General features: G+C 38.2%; 1 protein-coding gene across 1 annotated transcript in view; it reads left to right on the forward strand.

The window, feature by feature from the left end:
* The window catches only part of ECHDC3 (enoyl-CoA hydratase domain containing 3), a gene marked incomplete at its 5' end in the record, with an annotated part of 42,615 nt that extends 25,623 nt beyond the window's left edge, over positions 1-16,992 (forward strand). Inside the window, one exon of the mRNA XM_003771438.4 lies at positions 15,174-16,992. Coding sequence (XP_003771486.3) covers positions 15,174-15,488 — 315 coding nt within the window. The remainder of the gene's footprint in view (positions 1-15,173) is intronic.
* Positions 16,993-24,675: the final 7,683 nt, after the last annotated feature.

The following is a 24,675-nucleotide window of genomic DNA, read 5'->3' on the forward strand; positions in this document are numbered from 1 at the left end:
TCTTCCTTTTCTTTTACAGTATGACTGATATGGAAATGTTTTGCATGACTACACATGTATAACCTACATCAAATTACTTGCCTTCTCAATGAAGGTGGTGGGGATGGAGAATGACAATTTGGAACTCAGTTTTAAAAATAAATGTTGAAAATTGTTTTTACATGCAATTGAGGAAAAATAACATACTAATTTTTTAAAAAAGAATGTCTTAAAAATGGCTTTCAGACTCCAAGTCTTTCTATCCATCGTACCACCAACCTGCCTTTGATTTCTTTGAAATTGCAAAAAAATTTCAGGGAGATAGCTCCATATATAAATACATACTAGTTACTGTTTCTGTAATAGTTTTATAGTAGCCTGGGGTTCTGGGAGGGAAGGAAACATGCATTTGTTAAATGCCTACAATGGAAGGGGAAAGGTGGGTGCTATTATTATTTCCACTTTCTAGTTGAGGCAACTGAGGCAAACAGAGTTTAAGTGACTTGTTCATCATCAGGGTTAAACAGCTAATAAATGTCTACTGTTATATTTAAATTCTAGTCTATCCTGACTCCAGGACATATCATACCACTAGCAACCTGCGGTCACAATGACCTTCCTAAGGCACACATCATTTCTCCATTCCAAAACATTTGGTGGCTTCCTATCAGCTCCAGGCTAAATGATTTGCCCAGAGTCACATAGCCAGTGTATGTCAGAGGAAATTATTGAACTCAAGTTTTCCTGACTCCAAGGCCAGCTCTCTATCTACTCTGCCTTGCTGTTTCTCATACTTTTAATGCGCCAGAGTCATTCTCAATAGCTCAAATGAATCAGATTTTATTATTTAAGAGGGTTCCTTCATTGGTACAGATTGCAATCCATCCATAACTTCTTAACCTGTGGGAATATTATCCATTTCTTAACATTTTACCTTAGGGGTCTACAGCTTCCTTACTTCTAATATAAAGGGGGTACCAAGGGAAGACTTGGCCATTTCTTGTCCTCATGTTAGTAGCCTATCTTGTCTTTCTATATTATAATTCCTCGATGAGATCTGTTATTCCTTCTCTTTTCCAGAGTTTCTCCTTGATTATATATTATAACCTATCTATCATGAGTTTTTGAGTAATACTCATTTTTAATTCTTCAGAGGCTGGCATATTTCATGTTTTTTTGTCATATAGGAACATTATTACAAGAGGGACCTTTACATGAATACAATTTTGCAGTTTCTTGAAGAGAACCGAGTACTGTTCAACTCTGGACCCAGCTAATGCTGGATAATCAAGTGAAATAATACTTTTATAGAAGTTAGCATATCGTCTGGCACATAGTAGGTTCTTAGTAAATATTTAATCCTTTCCCTTTCCCCTAGTACTACCATCTTCCTTCAGTTGATTATCTCGAATCTATCCTGTATATATCTTGTTTGTACAAAATTTGTTTGCATATTCTTTCCCACAATGGATTGTGAGCAATTTGAAAGAAGAGACTGTCTTTTTGTCTTTTTTTTTTTTTTTTTTTGTATCTCTAGTATTTAGTACAGTACTTAGCACTTAATAAATACTTGTTGACTGGGAATCTGTACCATCTGTCCCAGATATATGTGTGGATAGAGACATACCCTATTGAAAAGCTATGTACATTGTCCATCCAAGCGTATAATGTAATCTTGGCAAAAGATATTAATTATGCACTTGTTCTTTTTCTGTGGGGGTAGTTAGGCCCAACTCCTTAAGTATTTCCCTCTCCATGCTCTTGATATCTTATATTTCAGTCTTTTGACCCCTCACAATTATGCTTCCTCTCACAAGAATTTCCTCTATATGTCCTTGGTATGCTTTTTCTTCTATTTATTCTCTGTAGCACAATTTCTATCCCCTCTATAAGCACATCTGGGACTATGATGTTAGGGTCCAAGGGTAAGGTTGTTCCTCTGTTCTTGATAGAGAAAAGTCCGTTATAATGAGTTTTATAAAAGATTTTCCATTTTTCTTCTGTTGTCTTCCTGCCATTTTCATCCTTAAATGCCCTTGGGGTGACTTTGCTAACTTAGATCTGCTTGCCAAGCTTTCTTTAAACTTATTTTACTGTCCACTGTTTCTCTCAGCTTTGGGAGACAATGCTGCTCATAATCATCCATCATTCTTCACAAGATTTTACAAACAAGTTTATATTCTAACCCAGTGTTGCCTTTGGCAGCCATCCCTCTCTGTTTGGCAAGTAAATCAAACATTTTATTGACTAAGGCACTTTCTGGGAAAGAAAGTATCCTTGTTTGTGGTAATTAATTTACATTGGTTAAACTTCTGGATAAAATTATCATAATCAGTGTCAGGGTCATTTCTATTGTCCATTTCCCATTTTTGATTGTCATGTTTAAATGGTAGATGTAAACTTGTGGGTTAAACAGAAGCCTCACACTTTTTTATATGGTGAACACTTTATTTAATAAAAGAATTGGGAGACGCTAGACATGACAAGCACCAAATAACAGTCTGAAAAATGAGTTCATTTTTCCTGACTCCACTAGCTTTGTACAGTCAGCCCTTGGACTTATTAGAGCTAATACAAGAGTTAGCAAAAGAAAAAAAAAAAGCAATAATGAGGGGGGAAAATATAGCCAATATCATAAGAGAAGTAACTTATACCTCCTACCTAGATCCCAAGTCTCTAACTATAACTGTCTTACTCATAGGTTCCATCAAAACTGGCATTAGCTAGTTTTCTCATTGATGTGGGCACTCCATATATCAAAAAACACAAAACAATGAAGAGTCTCCCAGGCATAACAGCACAAGACCTGGCCTTAGAATATATTCTATTTGGTTTTTTTATATTTTTAAAATTCTGCATTTTAACAAACAAGCACAAACAAAACAAATCCTTATAGTGGCCATATTCCAAAATGCATTTCTTTCTATACCTCAATTCCATCAACTCTTTGTTAGAAGGTAGATAACATGCTTCCTCTTGAGACATGATTGGTCATTACGTGATTAATTCTTGAATCTTTCAAAGTTGTGTTTCTTTATAGTGTTGTTGTCCTTATATTACATGATCTCCTGTTTCTATTCACTTTACTCTGTCTCATTTTATATTATTCAGGATTCTCCGAAATAGTTTGTTGTTGTTGTTATTTCTCATGGTATAATAATATTATATATATAATATTATAATATCCAATCTAATCTAGCAAACATTTACTAAACATCTACAATATGATAAGAACTGGGATAAGCACTGGGAATACAATTAATAAAAAGGATAGTCTCTACCCTCAAGAAGTTTGCAATCTGATGGGAGAAGATAACATATAAAAGGAGACCAGAAAGGGGCAGGGGAACAAAAAACCAGACTACCTTGTTCTGTAGAGTTGAAACCTGAAAAAGCAGCAAGTGCAGAGTAAAGTGAACTGCCTTCTAGAGAGGAAGACATTTAAAGGAGTTTGCTACTCCATTCTTTAGCCCTCCAATCTGGGGGGGGGAGGGGGAATGAAAGAAGCTGAAGGAGGTGATGTCTGTCAAGGCTTGAGTTAGCAGCATGCTGATGATATTAGAAGTGATAAGCTTATCCTGGGTAAAGTACCTTGTTCTAAGGAATAAATACCAGGCAGAACAGCAGTTATAAAGTGAAGATTACATTCATATACCAAAATTTGTTTTTATCATTCCATAACTGATAGATTCCAATTCCAACACTTTGGGCTTTTTTTTTTTCCCTTCCTTTTTAATCCTCTCTCTAAGATCAAAAATTTTGTTTTGCTTTCAAAACAAAAATTTTCCCTTCTGGGTATTTTCCTATAGTGGCTTGTTTTCCTATTGAGTTTACTATGTTTTTATATCAAACTCTGTGTGTGTGTGTGTGTGTGTGTGTGTGTGTGTGTGTGTGTATGTATGTATTCAACTCTCTGTACAGTAAGGTTCTTCCACTCCTCCCATAATTATATATTCCTTCTGACATATCCTAGTAATAAAAATAGCAAGTTCTACTCCCTTTCACTTCCTTTTTGTATTATTATATTATTTTTACTCTCCTTTCTCTCTTCCCTCTTAAAACCCACAGAACAGAACTAATCTACTCCCTAGGTCTTCTATTTTTCTGATTTAAATTCCTCGACAACTTTTGAAGACATTATGGTTCTGGGGATAAAGTGATATGGGAATAAAGTACCTATCCTGGAATCAGGAAGACTCATTTTCTTGAGTTAAACTCTGCCCTCAGACACTTATTAGTTGTGTGGCCCTGGGCAAGTCACTTAACTCTGTCTAAGTTTCCTCATTTGTAAAATGAGCTGGAGAAGGAAATTGCAAACCCTTTGCAGAATCTTTGCCAAGAAAACCTCAAAAGGGGTCCTCAAGAGTCTCATCTAACCAAACAAGAAGAATATGAAGGAACATTTGATTCTTCTCTCCGTATTAGAATGTTAGCCCTAAATCATCATACAGCTACTTTCAGTTTCTCAAGTTCCTATTCATCTCTGAGATTTTCATGAAAAATACTTGTAAGTCCTCTATTCCATTAAAAATTCATTTTTTAATGTAAAATTATACTTAGTTGTACAGGATAAATTATTAAGATTGTAAACTTTTATATTTTGCCTTTTGGAATACTGTATCCTAAGAGGAGTTCTTGATTATAATAGAAGCTGCCAGAATTTAGGTAATTCTGACTATGTTTCCTTGATACTTGAACTCCTCCTTTCTGAATGCTTTCGGTATTTTTTTTTTTTTTTTTTTTTTGGCTTTAAAAAGCAGCTCTGGATTTTGACTATGCCATTCCTAGGAATTTCCCTATTTGAATTTCATTTTGGAGGTTATCAGAATATACTCCCAAAACCCACTCCTGCTGCTCCTGCCTAACTAATCCCAAACATGGTGTTACAGACCTCTCCTGCTGACCTCCTAAATTGTTTCAGGCTGGACAAATGTGTCCCTCTGACCTTTTCTTGGCTCTGCCACTCCAAAATTTGATTTGAGGCATTTAAAAAAAAAAAAAAAAAAAAAAAAAGTTGTTTGGAGGGAACCATTAAGAGAGAGTTTAACTGTACTCAAGCCATCTTGGCTCCACCCATAACTGTTCTTCCTAGTCTATTCAATCTTCTGTATTGATACTACCTGTGATTAATGAGTCAATGGCCATATTATTGAATTTCATAATAGTGCCTTTAGTGGAGGGAAGGAAGAGGAAGCAAAAGAAAGTATATCAAAAATAGACAAGTCAAGGTCAACTGAGCTTTAGGTGAGTTTGCTAAGTTTCTCATGATACCAAAGAGAAGCAAAATATAAATTTAATTTAAACTTGATCTTAAGTTCTGATTTTTAAGGTGATAAGCAACTGACAACTTAAACAGTGGTTAAGGACAACCTTGATTATCAGTAACATTACCTCTAGGTATTTATGGGTTCTAGTGTTCGGGGGTGGACTGCCATTCTCTACTTAACCTATTTAGATGATGAATGAATGAATAAAGCATTTTTTAAACTTACTAAATGCAAAGTGAACAGCATAGGTTATTACCCTCCATTCCTTATTCTCTCTCACACCCCCCATATCTAATGATTTTTGTCAATACCTGTCAATTTTGCCTTGGTCACATCTCTTAAGTGGGAAACTGGGTGGTGAAGTAGATAGAGTACCATATACATGGAGTTAAGAAGATTCATCTTCCTGAATTCAAATTTGGCCTGACACTTACTAGCTGTATAATACTAGACAAATCCCTTTACCCTGTTTGCCTAGTTTTCTTATTTGAAAGATGAGTTTAAAAGAGAAAATAGCAAACCATTCCAGTGTCTTTGACAAGAAAACTCCAAATGGGGGCATGACTGAAAAGGCTAAATTACAACAAAAAACATATGCAAAGTATTGTGCTAATTAGATACAATGCTAGATGAGGAAAGGAAGATCTAGAGATTTAGAGACAGAAATACTGAAAGGCAGAGGCAGCCTTCGGAACTGAGTCCAGGCTTAGTCAATGCTACTTCTCAGCCTCAGATTAAAAACTGTTAATCCCATTAGAGATCTTTTCTTAGTCTTCCAGCCTGAAAGGGAGATGGAGATGTGCCAAGATGGAAGGAACTGCGTGCAGCTCAGCTCTCTCCAGTCTGTCCATTTTTATTTTCCAATTTGGCAGAGAACATATATAAACTGACTTTCTAACACGGGGATATGGCCACAATTCCCCCGACAAACCTATTCTGGGATTGCTATTGATTAAAATGTGCTCATTAGTTGCTAATAAGAAACCATTCAACCAGTTTTTTCCTGTCTTAACTTCTCCCTTACTTTTCCCTCCCTAACTAGCTCCTTTTTTTTTTTTTTTTTAAATTGGTGGTCCTTTCAATATGTTGATTTTTTAAATACCCAAGAGTACATACAGACAGATTACAAAAAGGGAGCCAATAAAATCTGGTAGCTAAACATAAATTAATCAATGACTCAACAAGCATTTAATAAGCAATTGCTAAATGTGAGGCACTGGCTAAGAATGAATGAAAATGGGGCAAAAACCTCCTCTGTCCTTAAGAGATCTGCTTGGCAACGGAGGAGACATAGCACATAAGGGCAGTGGTGGCTGAGGAAGGAAGTTTTGGTTTAGAAAGTCACAAGATTGGTGAATGTAGCCTTCAGAGGGAATTGATAGACAGAAAGGGTTGAACCAGATGGCTTCTAAGCTTCCTTCCAGTTCTAGAACTATGATCCTATGGTCCTGTGAAAATGTTATTCAGTCCTTGTCATTAGGAAATTTTGCCTCTGTCCAGTCCAAATTCATCACTCAGTAGTTAATCCCATTGTCTCTCATTCTGAGAGAGGAAGAAGAGAAGGAAAGATGTGTAGGGAGCATTTACTATTTGCTAGGTACCAGCTACTATGTGCCAGATACTGTGCTAAGCACTTTATAAATATCACCTTCTCTGATCTTCACAACTTGATGAAGTAGTTCCTATTGTGGTCCCAGTTTTTCATTTGAAGAAACAAGTTGACATAGAATCAGAATCAATAAATGTTTATTAAGTGCCCACTATTTTCTGTCAGGAACTGTCCTAAGAGATGGGGATTTAGAGAAAAGCACTGTCCTCAAGGATCTCACAATCTAAGGGGAAAGGCATCACATAAAAAGTGTTAAGAAGGCATGATGAAATCCTGTGGCCAGAGAGGGAGATGATTAGGGGCAGGGGGCATAAGGGGTGAGGGGGATAAAGGAGAGTAAGAATTTCAGACTTAATTTCATCTTGCAGAAGTATGTATTTCTGGAGATCATGAAGTCCAGGAAAGTAGGTAGGTGGGAATTGAGAGGTGAATGTCAGAGAACCTTCCTTATAGGGTGAAGGATCAGGGGGATCTTCAATATCCACCTTCCATTCACTCCAATCTGAGGGATGGAGGAATGCCAGGAGCAGGGAGTGCTGAGGAGGTAAGAGTTTCAGAGTTGATTTCATTTTGCAGAATAATGAATTTCTGGACATCATGAAGTTTCAGGGAAGCAGTTAGGAAGGAAATGATTAAATACTTGCCTAGTTAATTACTGTGTTAATTAACACAGTTAATAAGTCTGAGGCAGTATATAAATTTTGCAGGTCTAAGAGACCATGCCCTATGCCACTTAGTTGCCTCCCTCCAGAGATCTTTTGTGTAGAAGCAGGATGGAGTAACGGGTAGAGAGCTGATCTCAGAACCAGAAAGACTTACCTGGATTGGGATCCCTTCTGACTCATACATACTGGGTAAACCACAAACCTCTCAGACCCTAAGCAAATACAACTAAATTGTAGAGGTGGCAGCCTAGATTGGCAAAGAGAGTAACCTCATCCAGGAGTTCCAGATATTAATGAAGTCACAGGTCTAGTCTATCCTATCTTTTATTACTTGGGGAATTTCTTCATATGTAGGCCTGAAGAAAAAAAAAAAAAAAAGCTACTATAGGTCTCAGTTACTCCATGAGTCAGCACTCACCCTTTCACCAGCCAAGTGAGGAAAAAAAAAAAAATCTGAAATCACTCAAGGACAGCAATTAAAGTGGTAATAAAAGAGTCCTCCACGCCTTCTCCACCTTGTGCAAGTAGGCAGCATTCTGCCACAGGTACCTCCCCAGCAAGGCAGGGCAGGTGAGGCCGAGAACACGCGTGACACGGAGGATGCACCCACCAGAGCCTCTGTGGCTCGGACACGTTCTGGGAGGGCACACACAGGGTCCGGGCGGCCGGGGCCCCGGCACTGCTGGGATAACCCACACCTCGGAAGCGGCGGCGATTGCCGGCGCTGTCAGAGAGCTGCGTGTCACTCATATATTCTTCCTCACATCCTCTCTTTGAATCTTCCGCTTCGTTGGGGTAGGATGCAATAGCTGAAAATCTCTCCCTGATGATGATAAAGTTGTGAAGCTGCGGGCTCAGCCGCCTCCTCCATCCGGGCAGAAGCCAGCAGGATGCCTCAAGCTAAGGCTGTTCTTGTATTTATTGGGGGAGAGCGGGAGTAATCAGGCTTAAGTGAGTTGCCTGGGGTCATCCAGTTAGTGAGTGTCAAGTGTGTGAAGTTGAATTTGAATTCGGATCCTCCTGACTCCGGAGTCTGACTTCTATTCACTCTGCCAGCTGACTGCCCTGAGCTTATCCTTTTAACTGCGGCTAATACTGATTCAGAAGCTGTAGCCTCATACATTATGTAACTTAAAGGTGTTCCTTATAACTCCTATGATACCCCTGATCGTGAATCTACTTTGGGGAAGTTGTTGAAAAACACCATAGGAACTGCGTGGTGACTGAGTGAGCTAGAGCCCCTCCCAGCAGTCATTTGAAAGAGGGCTTTTTATATGAATTTTAAATAAAAGACTCGGTCAGCTTCTCCTAACGATTTCAGTTCCTACATTTGTAGGATTGAAAATTTGCAAACCTTAAAGTAAATTAGAATAATGATGATAACTGCAGAAAGGATTTTATATAGGGCCAAGCACAGTGCTAACTAAGCACTTTATAGACACTATCTCAGCTGATCCCATGACAACTCTGTGGCTATTATGATGCCCATTTTCGAGTTGAGGAAACTGAGACAAACCGGTGAAGTGGCTTATCCAAGAACACCTATGAAGTGCCTCAGATCAAATTTGAACTCAGGTTTTGTTGATTCCAGATTCATCCAGCTGCCATCTAGTTGCTAAATAAATCCTACCTATTATTATTTAAAGAAGAGGAGAAGAAAATGGCAAACCCACTCCATTACAACAACAGTCATCAAATCAACTTCTTGAACTTGGAAAGAGAAAATGAGAAAAATCCACTCACAAGATTTATGTCTGTTACCAAGATTTTATTAAAGGATATGACCTCAAAGTCAAGAAGATCTGGGTTCAAGTGATACATCCTGGCTATATACACTGATAAATACTGATCCATACAGATACATCCTGGTACAAGAACTTCCCAGGGTTTAGGACCACTGTCTTAGACCCTAAGTTGCAGAAAAGGCATTAGTTGCTTTGGTGCTGAGATTTTCCTTCCCTGAAGGTTCTCATGTGAATGAAATCATAGGTCCAGTCCCAATCCTTGTTTCTAAGGAGAGTTAGAGACATGATGGGGTCCTTTAAACTTCATAATGGTGGCTCCACAGATGGTTTCCTAACTTTCTGTCACTGAACAGTACAAGATCCATTTCTGATATATGTTATATAGGATGTTTTATTTTCAGAGTTTCTATAGTAGTGATTGGTAGAGAAGCAATGTGTCACCTGTCACTTAGATTTTCTTATACTTAGGCAAGAGAATTGAGTGCTAACTCTGGAATCAGGAAAGCTCAAGTTCAAAACCAGCTTCAGGCACTTAAAAGCTGTGTGATGCTAGGCAACTCATTTAATCTCTGCCTCAGTTTTTTTTTTTCTTCTGGAAAATGGGAATTAAAATAGTATCTCTACATGATTCCATCATTTAGTAATGTATCTCAGGAAGTTCCTTGGGGCTCTTCAAAAGGAAGATATGGTATATCTAACTTGAAGTCTTCCCTATGCAATTTTCTCTTCAGTGATGAGAAAGAACACCTGATCAGTATCTTTAATAAACTTGAAGATTATTATTAGGTCTCCTGACCTTCACCTCTCAAGGCCAAAATAATTAAAATGATCTCTGCCAAGATTGTTGTTGTGAGGATTGAAAGTGATGATATTTGTAAAACACTTATCACAGAGCTTGGCACATAGTGGTTGCTTAATAACTACTTATTTCCTTCCCTGCCAGATCTCTGCTTTGGGATTTGGGAACCTTGATGGGGCAGAGAAAGGAGAAAAGAAGGGAGAGAGAGAGAATCTAATTTATCCTCTGGCTGACTTTGGGCCTCTTCTAATAGAGATAGGGGGCCAGTTCTTCTGTTTCTGAAAAACTTTCCCTGCTCAGATGGTTAGACCTTGAACAAAGAGCAAAGGTGTCAAAGTTTATTCATGACCTGAATTTCTTATTTAACTGAATTCCTGTGGGCTAGGTTCTAGCCTCTAAACCAATGGTTCCCAGACTGTTTGAGCTCAGGACCTCTTTACACTCTTAAACATTAGTGAGGATTCAAAAGAGCTTTTGTTTATGTGGCTTGTATTTATGGATTTTTTTTATTTATTGGATATTACTATTATGGATATACATTTATTAGAAATTAAATGTCTTCTTATTATGAAAATAGTTTTGACTATATTGACTCAAAAATCCTTTACAAATGTCTCAGAGACCCAGGAGCCTGAGGGACCCAAAGCAGACTTTGAGACTACTACTCTAAACTCTGCATTGGGATCGAGTTAACAGGTTAGCTTTCAGAGACTTTTGTTGAGCACTTGATATATTGGGATGCAATTGCTCTGGCCAGGATGAAGTCCTAACCCACAAACAATAATATGGACCCCACTCTCAATCTCCTCACTGATGTACATGCCAATGAAACCAAGGGCCAGGACAAAATCTAGGTTAAGGAATCAAGGAAATCAACTTCTACACCCCCACAGCTGCTTTTATGAGGCTTTTCTACCAGCTATTAAACCCACAGCTCCTCTTTTATTTATTTACTTCTGCCTAGGCTGGAAGATCTGTGCCTCTGAAACATTTAGTAGAGTGGAAGTGGTCCCACTAAGAGATACACCACACCGAGAAGTGCTGGAGCCAGCTCTTACCAGCTGTAGACAGCCCTTACCGAAGGGAGACATCTAATTGGTGGATGTTTATGTGGGAGCATTTACATCTCGGAAATCCACAAAAGCTACAAATCAGGGCTTCATACATTGCTTTGTTAACTGTCTTGACTTAAGAAAGTAATGAAGATGATGTTACTCATGCATGTTAAACTTAAAAACAAGTTATGTTTTTTCAGAGAGCCCATTATTAAATATTTACCTCTCCCCCTTTAGGCAATCACCTAGAAAGTTATGTTTTTGTCCTAGCATAAACATTATCAGATTTCTATCATTTAGTAATATGGAATCTCAGGAAGTTCCTCAGGGCTCTTCAGAAGAAAGACATGGTGTAAATCTTCTGGGTTAGTATGCTGTCTAATTTGAAGCTTTCCTGATATACTTTGAGGCCAATTCTCATGTTTTCTTTTTAATGGTGAGAGAGAACATCTGTCTGGTCATTACCTTTGATAAACTTAAGATTGAAGATTATTATTATTGGGTCTTCAGATTTTCACTTCTCAAGACAAAATAATCAAAATGATCTCCTCCAGTTTATAGCTTTCTGAAACGTGCCATTTTCTAACCTTTCTATCAAACTTTATGTGGACTAAGTTCTTTCTGGTCATGGGTTACTTATCTCTCCCAGAATCCTGGGAGGAAGTCAGTCTTATACATGAAGAAACTGAAAAAGCCAAACAATGTATTCAGGGGTCACACTGAATCAGTGGCAGAAACTGGAATAGAATCCATAGCCCATCTCTGTCTCAGGCTCTGCCTGCTATGGGATACTGCAGCTTTAAAACCTAAAGGGCTCTTGTTGAAAGCTACTTGTGGCATCTGGGATCTGATGCAGCTATAATACCTAAAGAGACAAGCAGGGGAGCTCTTTATAAATCTATAATGGGGACTATAAAAAGGGAGAACACAGACAAAGAGACACAGGGGAGGAAGAGAGAGAGAGACATAAAAAGGAAAGTCAGAAAGCTGAGTGTGAGGCAGAAAGAAGGTATTTGATAAAAGGGAAATGTACTTATGGAAAAATCATGAGACCAACCTGCAGCCACCTACTACAACATGGGAATAAACAATTTCTTTTATCAGTTGGAAGAAGCCCTGAAATGAGCCTTTACTTTGGATTTTAATATCTGCCTGTTCCTCCCAGGACTTTGGCATTTTTCCTCCAATGTAACATATTTGGGCCTTTTGTCATTCTGAATTATAAAAGAGAGAGCACTTTTCACTTAGCATTTTCATTTTGAATCATATTTCTCAGAATTGGCAATTTCATGTTGGTATAATCCTCCTAATTCTCTTGAGAATCATATGTATTAATAGAATAACACTGGCATATGGCATTATAAAGAATACCTTTTATTTTTTTCATTTTGGTTTCTGATGTGGGTAGATCCTCACATTTTGAATATGGTCCATCTGTCCAGAAATTTTTCTCTGGTCCTTTTGTTATTTTTGGACTCTCTGGACCTGTGAATTCAAATCACCAGTGAGAAAACTCTCTCTGTCAACATGAATCAGAATCTTCAGTGCCGTTTCAAGTGTTGGGCATCTGTCTGGCAGAGTGCTTACAAGCTTGCTCGGAGGCGTACAGCAACAATACTTGTCAGAGGTAGAATCTGAACCCAGGTTACCCTAAGGTGCACACTAGTTCTCTGCCCATTATGCGTAGAGAAGTGCTATTTCTCATTCCTGTTTGTCATTAGGGAATAGGGACTGGACCTCTACCAAAGCGGTTTAGCATTTTCTCTGGAACTGATAATCTTGGAGAGCTTCCTAGGTCACTGAGATCACTAGGTCAACTGATTTGCTCAGGGTCACACAGATATATCAGAGAGGAGTCCAGTTCTATATTTGGAGGAGGGAAATTAAAAAAAAAATTTCTTTGGGGGCTGCTAGGTGGCCCAGTGGATAGAGCACCAGCCCTGAAGTCAAGAGGACCTGAGTTCAAATCTGGCCTCAAATACTTAATACTTCCTGGCTGTCTGGCCCTGTACAAGTCACTTAACCCCAATTGCCTCAGGGAAAAAAAGAAAAAAAGTTTCTTTGAGTAGATGAAGATATATTTATATACGTGTGTGTGTGTGTGTGTGTGTGTGTGTGTGTGTGTGTGTGTGTGTATTTATGTGCTGAGGTCCTGAATGGTGGATGTGATAGACAGAGAGAAACTAAAAACTGATAAAAATCATTCCCCGGGGCAGGTAGGAAGAAGGATCTAATATAGACGCAGATATATCAGAGATGGCACTTGAAGCATCTGGCTCCAAGGTCAGCTCTATCTGCGGCACCATATAACCTGCCTCTCTGTTATTAATCAGTGAGAATCATGAGCTCCACAAGAACAAGAGACCTATTTATGAATTCACTAAAGTGTTCCACAGGAGATGTGGTTTTCCTTTTACAGCGTCTCATTGTAGAGCAGGAAAAGATCTTAGAAGTCAATTATTCTAATCCTTCATGTTACCGATAAAGAAATTAAGACCTACACAGGGGGAGTGACTAAGCTAAGGTCATATGGCTAAATAGTGGAAGAAAACGGATTGGAACCCACATCTCCTGATTCCCAAATTCAATGGACTTTTATTCTGTTGTGTTGCCTCTACTTAGTATCATCCCTGAAGGTTTTAGAAATTTCATATTCTTTAAGTAGAAATGGGATGGAATACAAACTGATGTGATCTATGATGTGGGGTTTGGCACCCAATGATGGCAGGCACCAAAAGTTGGGGTTCAGTCATGTGAAGAATTCAGTAGCCATTCTCTTTGGCAAAAGGTAGATTTAGAGGATAGACTACAGACAAAATAAAGGGATACAATAGACAATAGAATATGAAATAGAGTGGGAGAGCATAGGAAAGACAAGTTCCTCAGTGGAACTCACAGTTACATAGTAGAAAGGGAGTACCCCATAAGGCTGGGGTTCTGAAAGGGACTTAGTACCCTAAAAAAGTTAGTTAGATATAAGAAGGAGAAATGGGGTTGGGAAGCATAGTGGAGTTAGGGGAGATACCACCATGACATGGGGGAAAGGGAATGGTAAAAACACCACAAGGCAGAGTGCCATGATGGACAGACCCAAAGGAGGACAGTAATTATAATATGGACTATATGTTGTCTTATAGGGAGAATTTAGTCTCAGGGACGTGACATAACTTGGATTTCTTACTGAATTACCAATAGTGGATCATTCTTCCTGCCTGCCCCAGGGAATAATTTTTATCAGTTTTTAGTTTCTCTCTGCCTACCATACCCACTATTCAGGTGATATATACATTATATACTATCTATATCTATCTCTGTACCTATCTACATATGAACTGGGTTGAATGAGTATGGTATCATGGTGTGATACGAGTTTTGATGTCAAGAGAAATGAACATTTTTTTTTCTGTAGAAAATGTCTAGTACACAGGTGTGTGGTAATTGGTTTCTCATCTACAATTTAGGGGGTTTTATCCAATCAGATATGGCTCAAGACATGAGCTTAGCAGATCAGATCTACTTTCAGTAGGAGAAAGTTGAGAAAGTGAAAGAAACTAAGAGAATAGGATGATTTTCTTGAACTATTGTGAGTTTTCTTTTCTCTTGAAAAGACCTGGCCTGCCCTGGCCTGGAGTTAGTGGTATTGTGGCAAGGATAGTTAGGTGACTCAGTGGATAGAGTGCTGGCCCTGGAGTCAGGAAGACCCCATTGTTAAATCTGGCCTCAGACATTTACTAGCTGTGTGACTCTGGGCAAACTACTTAACCCTATTTCCTCAGTTTCCTCATATGTAAAATGACCTAAAGAAGGAAATGGCAAACTACCATCTACCAAGTATCTACCAAGATAACCTCAAAAGGGGGTCATGAAGAATCTGACACTGAAAAAATGAACAGTGAGGGTAGTAATAGAGACAGGAAATAGAGCAGGGATTTTACTGCCAGAAGGAATTAGAATGAAAAAACTCTACTAGTACAGGCCAGTAACCCAGAAAGCTTGGTGACTGAAGCATGTGACTTCCAAGTGCCTTAATAACCTGACTTGACTTCCTCCATAGGTTGCCTTAGAAATGCTGTTTACTGGAGAACCCATCACAGCCCAGGAAGCGTTACTTCATGGGCTGCTCAGCAAAGTGGTTCCAGAAGAGAAACTGGAGGAGGAGACCATGAAAATAGCCCAAAAGATCTGTACAATGAGCCGGTCTGTTGTGGCAGTGGGCAAGGCTACCTTCTACAGGCAGCTGACGCAAGACCTGAAGATTGCCTACCATCTCACGTCCCAAGCCATGGTGGATAATTTGGCCACTCAGGATGGAAAAGAGGGAATCACAGCCTTTATCCAGAAGCGCAAACCTGTATGGTCACACTCTTAGGTTAGAGGTGTCCAGAAGAAACAAAGCCAGCCCAAGAAAGCCCAAACCTCTTTAAATGATTACATAAAGATACCTTTTGGGGGGGGAATTTTTTTCTTATTATCTGCAGTGCCTTGTATATAAGCTTATGGGTTTGATTTTAGAGCTGGAGCCTTAGAAGTTTCACTGTGGAGTTCCCGCCTTCCCCACCCCACATCTGTCTCAAGTCCCCAAGCACAAAGATTCATTCATTGTCTTAGGAGATCAAGGATATTATTGGGAAAAGGTGAAATTTGAAATTTCCAAGCTGAAATTAGCCCGACTTCAATTTATTTCATCTTAAAGATTCTAATTCCATGAGATACAACATACAAAGAGATAATAAAAGTGAAATATTATTCGGAATAGCAAAATGTGATGAAAGGTTATTGAATACCTGCTAGTTCTTCTGCAAAGTATGGTATTTGATATAGTTCAAAGGAATTTGGATGAGCAAAGAAAGGCAATAATCTAAGGAAAGGATGAAAGTCCTTTTTCTTTTTAAAGAAAGATGCACAGTCCTGTTGTAATTATGTAAGATTGAGTTGACTAGTCATCTTTAGATATGAAATAAAATGAAACAGTTTGACAGTGTCCCTGAGCTAAGATGCCAGAGGTGCTAGAAATCTTCACTCTGAAAGTTTCTTTTATTCCATTGAGAACAAGACTTGATCTCTCCCTTTTCTCCCAGTATCTCTCTCCCATCTTTCAGATTTAAAATGCAACAGGCACTTGAGCTTTAAAATCCAATAAAAATCAACTTTACTAATAAAATAACAAGATTTCTTTAAAAATTAAAAAAAAAAAAAAAGATGCAAAATGTTCCTTTCCTAAGATCCTATAGCAAGAGAAAGGATATCTCCAATGGTTAGGGACCCAGGACTGGAATTTCTAATACAAAATCCCCCAGGCTAAGCTTTTTGTACTTCAAAAGGCAGAAATGCCCCTTCTCTCTTTTTAAAGGGCCAGTCTTGTTCACCTGAGGCTAGGTGCCTCCTAGCATATACAGTATTAATCAGGACTACCTATTAAAAAAAGGGGGCAAGTAGGTGGCAGAAAGGATAGAGACAGGAGAACCTAAATTTAAATGTAACTTCAGACACTCAGCTATGTGACCCTGGGCAAGACTCTTAACCCTTGTTGGCCTTATATCCTCATCAGTAAAATGAGCTCAAAAAAGGAGATAGAAAATGACTCCAATTGCTTTGCCAAGAAAACCCCAAATGGGCTCATGAAGAATCAAACACAAGTGAAAAATTACTGAATAAAAGAGAAGTAGGAATAGTAAGGCTGGTAATATGAGTGAAACACTATCCTAACCCAGCCCTCCCTGCTTTCCAGCTCTAAATCAGGACAGCTCTTTACCACTACTGAATTAATGAGGCTTGGATGATCGGTTTTCTTGTTGTATATGTGGAACTCCCTTCACACAAGTTACATCTCATATAAATTTTAAAATTCCCCCAGCTCACAGTTTTGTAATTTTTCCCCAAAATCATTTCTGTAGAGGACATATAGCAAAAGAAAAAAATTAATAAAGTGAAAGTTTTTCTTGATTTCTCCAGCAAAGTAACTAAATGTATCATGTGTGTAAGAACCAGATTGATGGACTATATAGTTCCTGATGTGATCTATGGTATGGGGTTTGCCACCACATGATGATAGTCACCAAAAGTTGGGGTTCAGTCATGAAGAATTCACAATGGCCATTCTCTCTGGCAAAAGGTAGATTTATTTAGGGGAATAGGTTACACACAAAATGAAGGGATACAATGGACACCGGGAATGGTAAATATGAAATAGAATTGGGAGAGCACATGGAAGACAAGTTCCTCAGTGGAACTCACAGTTACCCAGCAGAAAGGGAGCACCCCATGAGGCTGGGGCAAGCCCTTAGCTCGTGTCCTGAAAGGGACTTAGCACCCTATAAGAGTTAGCTAACTGTAAGGAGGAGAACTGGGATTGAGAAGAATAGTGGAGTTAGGGGAGATACATCATGGCCTGAGGGAAGGGAAAAGACACCACAAGGCAGAGACCCATGGCGGGATGACCCAAAGCAAGATAGCAGCCGTGGGATGGCCCCAAGTAGGTTTTAGAGGGGAAATTTAGCCTCAGAGACATGACTGGAATTACTGACAGGGCATGGCAAAGTGAGACCACTCAAAACCTCCACAGAGGGTTGGGTCTCAGGAGTATGACATAACTTGGATTTCAGACTGGACCACCTCCCCCAAAGGGACCATGGAGATAAACTGATCTCTTATCAGAACCATTTGCCTGCTTGCCTCAAGGATCAATTCTTTAGTTTCTCTAGGTCTAAAACAATATTCAGAATTTCATTTCATCAGTTCCCAGAAGTCACTGCTCCATTACAGTGGCATCGAGTCCAATCATTTTATCTTTATATCTTGTGTCATATCTGAGAATATCAAAGTACCTGAGTAGAGCCACTGAGGCACCAGAAAGCCTTGGAGTTCATGAAAGTGAAAATAAAAGCTATTTGCAGTTGAGCATCTTATGATTATACTGAGAATATTTGGAATTCAATCCCAAATCTCCAGCGAATGAAATGAATGATTTTTCTTTTCATTCAGACCAATGGATAATTGTACCTTCAAGACAATCTCTATTTGGGGGACAAATTTATGAGTCTCTGTTTGTCTTTTCATTTATAATTGATCTCAAAGTCTCTGAATTCCTATAAGGGACAGAATGCTTTAATTATACCTGAAAAGACTTCACCTTTATATCATATTGTCTCAATCTTTAACCCTTATGACTTTCAATTTACTGGAGTCTTACTTACACATCCTTCCATAGGAAAAAAAATCTAAAAGATGAAAAATTGTCTACACCAATGGTTTCCATGGTGTGTGGGTGTGTGTGTGTGGGGGGGGGAGGCAAACAGGGTTAAGTGACTTGCCTGAGGTCACATAGCAGGTGTCTGAGATCAGATTTAAATTAAGATCTTCCTGACTCCAGGGGTCAGAGCTCTAACCACTACCCCTCATCAATGATTTCCAAAATTGAGGATATGACATGATAGTTAAAAGATGACCATGGCATAAAGCTAAACAGTGTGACTAATCATTTGAAGAATTTGAAGAGGGATCACATCCTAGATCTCTTGGTAGCATAATAGCTAGTGTTGGGCTTGAAGGTGGAAAGATCTGACTTCAAATTCTTTCTCGAATTACAAAGATACTGGGCAAGTCATTTAATTTCTCTCAGCCCCAGTTTTCTGTAAAATGAGAGAGTATGATTTTGTTATCTCTGAGAGATCCTTTTCAGTTCTTAAGTCTATGATCTTTCAATCCTATGATGCTCATCACTTGGGAACTTGTCTCCAACACAACCATACCTTCTCTAATTCTCCAACACTCTTCCATGGCACCCTCTCTTCTTCAATAATAGCTTCCCTTTTCTGGCCCAGGTATCAGACCCCCAGCAAACAAACCTTATGTGCAAGGTGACATAAGCTGAGAAGAATAGGAGTGAAGACATATGAAACAAACAATTTTGTCTTCAAAGTGTTTGCGAGCAAGTTTGGCAAACAAACCAAAAATGTATGACATTTTAATAACAGTATATATATAGTACTCTAAGTTTTGTAAAGCATGTTACATGTCCTATCTTATTTGATAGTAAATAATGTAAGATGGACGTCACAATTCTAGGCAAAAATAGAACTGTCATACCCACTTATAATTAATCATATATTAATAATATATACATGATTGATGATATATAACATATAATTAATTAATAATATATAATTAATTGATGACAATAAGTTGGCACAAGAGTTTAAAGTTCAGAGAAGGAAGAGATAAGCAGATTTTTTTCAATGATTTTAGTTTGACTTTATAAGATGTTACATAACCTTTGTATTCCTTGATTAGAAATGACCATTACCTGAGTTCAGATCCAACCTCAGACTCTTAACACTTACTAGCTGTATGATGCTGGGCAAGTCATAACTCCAATTGCCTCTCAAAAAAAAAATCAAAAAGAAAAAAAAATTACTTTTTAGGATCAAAACTTTTTAGTTCACTGACAAACGATAGCATGCTATGGATATGTTGTACTCTAAAGTGTATGACAAGTCATTTTTAAAAGTACAGAGCCAGTAGTTATGGAATTCTGACTCATAAGCCTTTGACATAAGTCCCACAGCCAATCCAGGTTGAAATTATGCTGACAGAGGCCCTGCTTTCGGGGTTTGTCACATTCCCTATTGCCTTTAAGAACTCAATGGGACATAAGCTCTTCAAACTAACTACAGCCTCTCTTTCCAGACAGTTCACATTATCCCCCTTCAGACTCTAAGTTCCAGGCAAGCGATTGTTTTCCAAGCCTGGTTCTTCATCTGCCTCCTCTAAGTCTTTGGATGTCAAATACAATCTTTCTTAAAAGCCTTAGATTCCAAAGAGGCACAAGGTGGCACAGATAGCCCACCAGCCTTGGAGTTATAAGGATCTCAGGTCAAATAGGGCCTCAGACACTTGACATTCACTAGCTGTGTGACCCTTGCCAAACTGCTTAATCCTAATCACTAAGCTCCCCCATCCCCACGCCCCCCAAAAAGCCTTAAATTCCTTCAGTCCTCAATTCACATGGGAATGGGGAAGGGGATTTTCCTAATTCCCCCTTCTTGTTATTACTCTTTCTTTCTTCAAATTATATTATGTAATAGCCTTCTATAGGACAGGGACTTTTCTTGTTCTGTTTTTATATCCCCAGAAATTTAGCATAATTATTTTTTTGATCCAGATCTGTGATCTCACTGGTTAAAAGAACCTCCCATCAAGGAAACTCTCTCTATCAGTGTACATCTGCTCTGCAACTTGTAATTGCAGAGAATTGCCTGGACCACATCACAGGTTAAGTCATACAACTAGTATGTTTCATGAGTGAGACTTGAACCTAGCATTTGCACATAGTAGGTGCTCGAAAAATGCTTCACAAATGAATAAGTGACTATTTCTCTGTCTAATTTTTCTAGGATTTCTGAAAGTTCTCCATTTATGAGAAGAATATGGCAGGTGTATTGTCCTTAAATTCTCCTAGGGCAGTCTGAAAGAAGGGATTTATGAGGTACTGTATCTCCAGTCTGTCCCTTTCTTGACATTTATTGCCTTTTTGATGAATGTGAGAGCAATTTTTCTGTCAACAACTTCTCATTAGGAGCCCGGTGATGTTCTTTCTGACCATTATTTTGTTCAGTATCACATTTGGTCACTGCAAATAGGAGAGATTCTACATAGAGACTATCCATCTCTACAGCTGCATAAAGTTCAATAATCCTGCTTAAATACTCCCCCTAACATGCTGACAGCTGCCTTGGAGCACTAACACAGAATTTAGACAAATGGCTACTCTTTAATGAATAGCTCATCTTTCTGTATCCCATCTCTGTCATTCTCTTATAAATAGATTTTGGTTTCAATTCTTTTTTTTTAAATCAGTTATAGAGAACTTGGTGAAATAATCACTAGGGCTTGCTTTTTGAGGACAGATAATATATAAGAATGATAAGTCTAACATGAAGAAGGCTTGGGATGACAAGCCAGAAATGAAGGTATAAGGCCTCCTTAATGGACTGTTTGTTTCCTACTCTAAATCTACCATCTTAAAACAATTAGGATCTAGGAAAGGCATTGAGAGGAAACTTATTGAGCTTTTTTCCACTGGGCTTTTAAGATTAAGCTCAAGGTTGATATTTTTCTCCTCCTGCTTTATGCTGAAAGATAAAAATTAAAGATTTAAAAGGAGCACATACATTAAGTGAGAGAAGACCAATATTTGAATAAATGACTTATAGAATATATTAATGGAGTTATGTTTTGCTGAGTCAAACTTTATTGGTAAGATCCACAAGGATTTTATTGTTTTCCTATGATATACACTTATGAAAACCTCCCAGCAGAATCAATAGAAAGAAGTTCAAAATGGAAAGGAAAAAACATGGGATGGTTCTCAATGAGAATTGGTTCAAATCCTGCCAGCTATAAACTGCCCTACGAGGGTGGTGTAGTGGATGAAGCCCTGGATTTAAAGCCAAGAAAACTCGAGTTCCAATCAGGTGTCAGACTACACAAAGCACTTAACTATGTTGTGCTTCAGTTCCTTGAGATATAAAGTGAAGGAATTGGACTTGGCCTCTAAGATTTTTTTCAATTCTAAATCGATCACCCTGTGAAATATAGGTCAGACGTTTCCACTATCCCCACTATTTGACATATTTAAAACTTAACTCTTGGTTCAAAATGCATAAGATGATTTTCATTGGTGGAGATTGAATTCTCAGAGCTTAAAGGGCTTAAAGTATTCATCTGTGTAACAGGTGGAGCTGGTTAAGAGACAAAATAAAACTGAGTGTCCTGGTTTTCGCTTCTGAGAGAGAAGATGTGCTATTTCATTCTCTCTTCATCTCCCTGAAAGGAGATAAAGACTGAGAAGACAATGATATATAGAGGAGTTGAGAATCATTCTCATGCCTCCATCCCCAGTTTATTACACCAGAGATTTCAGGGGATTTCCCTTTGATAAGATCTCTCTGTCTCTGTCTCTCCCACTCTGTCTCTGTTGTCTCTGTCTCTCTCCATCTCTCTCTGTCTTTCTCTGCTTCTTTATCTCTCTTTTTTCCCCTTTTTCTCCGATTCTCTCTCTCTGTCTTTGTCCCTTTCTGTGTCTCTCTTTTTCTCCCTGTCTCTGTCTCTCTGTATCTCTATGTCTCTCTCTGTTTGTCTGTCTGTCTTTCTGTGTATTTCTTTCTATCATTGTCATCTAATTCCCTGTGGGAGAATTCATTGAAACTTTATTATATGGCATATATTCTCCTATATATGATTTCTCTCATTTCTATTTGCTATTTGTTTTGATAAATTAATTTACTTAATGTTTGTTCTATGTGTTCTGGCATCTATATATCCACACAATTGATATATAGTTTGGGAATCTCTTTTCTCATTAGGAAATTATCAGAAATTCAACCTCAAATCTAAAATTTAATTCCCCTAGGCTATAATTTTTAAAGTAACAGATAGATATAATCCTAGCCCCATACTCTGAGGAGAGCAAGAGGCCAGCTCTGCTTCCCTTACTGGTGTTAAAGTCTCTCTTGGAGAAAGATAGAGGGAAAAGATTAGAGAATATCTATTCTTAGCTACTTGTGAGCCATATCTAAACAGAGCCATGTGGACGTACAACCTAAATAGGCAAAACAAACACATCTTGCTCTCCCAAAACTAAATATATACCTTATGATCATGCTCTTAGTTTTATTTTGTATAGAGATGATTTTAAAAATCATTCAAATATCTTTATTTGAATTGAAAAAAAAACAGAAAAATTCTATTAAAGTCAGTCAATTAGCATTTATGATGTAACCTATGATGAGTTAGACATTGCTGATACAAAGAAAGTATTACCTCCTTCCCCCCCCCAAAAAAAAAATCAGGGAGCTTACAACTTGCATTAATTGTGCACAGATTTAACAGTATTTCAAGTAATGATTTTTTTCTTATGTTAACAAATATTTTTTGCCTGATATCATTTGAGGGAATCAGTTCATATTTGGGCCAAATGTAATAATCATCATTGAGAGGCATTATGGAATAGTAGAATGAGTGTCCAGTTTTATGCTCCAGTTTTACTATATCTATAGCTACTGTATACTAGTAACTGTCAGGAGACTCAATCCTATTTCCTGATCATACTAAGTTACTTCCCTTACAACATTATAACCAGAATGACTGTTAAAATTAAAAGTGTAAATAAAAAATGCATCACCCCTTGCAGGATCTGTTCGTGATTGGTCTTTTCCCAGATATTTGGGACCCACTTATTCAAGATTACATTTGTCTAAGGCTCTAGTTTCCTTTGACCTCCTATGAGCTCAGAAATTTAAAGAGTTATTTAAGGCAATCTGTGCTCCTGGCAGAGTAGATCAGCAGCTGAGTGGCCCTAATATGCTGAATCAGAACAGGAGGGCTTTGTCATAGAATGACATGTGATTTTACTATATCCTTTGTTTGAACATCCATTTTTTGTGAGTGAGGAAATTGGGGTTAAGTGACTTGCCCAGGGTCACACAGCTAAAGTAAGTTATCCCTTCTTTCCTTCATGATTGAGGTTAAGTTACTTGCCCAGCTAGGAAGTGTTAAGTGTCTGAGACCAGATTTGAACTCAGATCTCCTTGACTTCAAGACCAGTACCCTATCCACTATACTATCTACTTGCCCCTTGAACATTCATTTTTAATGGATTTCATAGTATGGGGAAGTGCCAGAGAGGAGACTGTCTCCCCAAAGTAACTCAGCACTGGCTCTGCACTTTATTGTGTTAGAGTTGCCTTTGGCCCTGAGAGTTTAAGTGACTGATCCAGAGTCACATAGCCAGGATTTGTGACAAGTGGGACTGCCCCTCTCAATCAATAACTAGGTGACTCATCTATGTATATTAACTAGATAGTTCTCCATTAAACCAAACAATCCAATCCAAGTACATCCTGTGATGACTCAGATACTACAAAGCATGCATTGAGGTACAGTGGGAAAATCCCTAGATTTGAAGACAAAGGAACTGGCTTCAAATCTGTTCTCTCATTTACTACTGTGTGATTTGGAGTTTTTTGAATCTCAATTTTCTCATCTGTAAAATGAGAGGATCATACTATGAGCTTTCTAAGATTTCTTCCAGATCTAAAACTAAGAATATATGATTCGAAAACTAAACACAGTCCATCATCAATTGTCTATATGACAATTATGATGTCATGATCAACTATGATAGACTTAGCTCTTCTCAGTAACACAGTGATCCAAGACAATTCCAGGAGACTGGGGATGCAAAATGCCATCCACATTCTGAGAAAGAACTATGGAGACTGGACGCAGAACATATTATTTTCATAATTTTTTTCTTTCTTGTAGTTTTTCTCTTTTGTTCTGACTTTTCTTTCACAACATGACTAATGTAGAAATGTTTAATATGATTGTACTTGTGTAACCTATATCAGATTACTTGCTGTCTTGGGGAGGAGGAAAGGAGGGAAGAAGAAAAAATTTGAACTCAAAAACTTACAAAAAGGAATGTTGAAAACTTTTACATGTAATTGGGGAAAAAATAAATTACTTATAATCAGTCACAGTTGTACCAAGATATG

This window comes from Sarcophilus harrisii, chromosome 5 (genome assembly GCF_902635505.1).
Source record: "Sarcophilus harrisii chromosome 5, mSarHar1.11, whole genome shotgun sequence".
In the NCBI taxonomy this organism is placed as follows: Eukaryota; Metazoa; Chordata; class Mammalia; order Dasyuromorphia; family Dasyuridae; genus Sarcophilus; species Sarcophilus harrisii.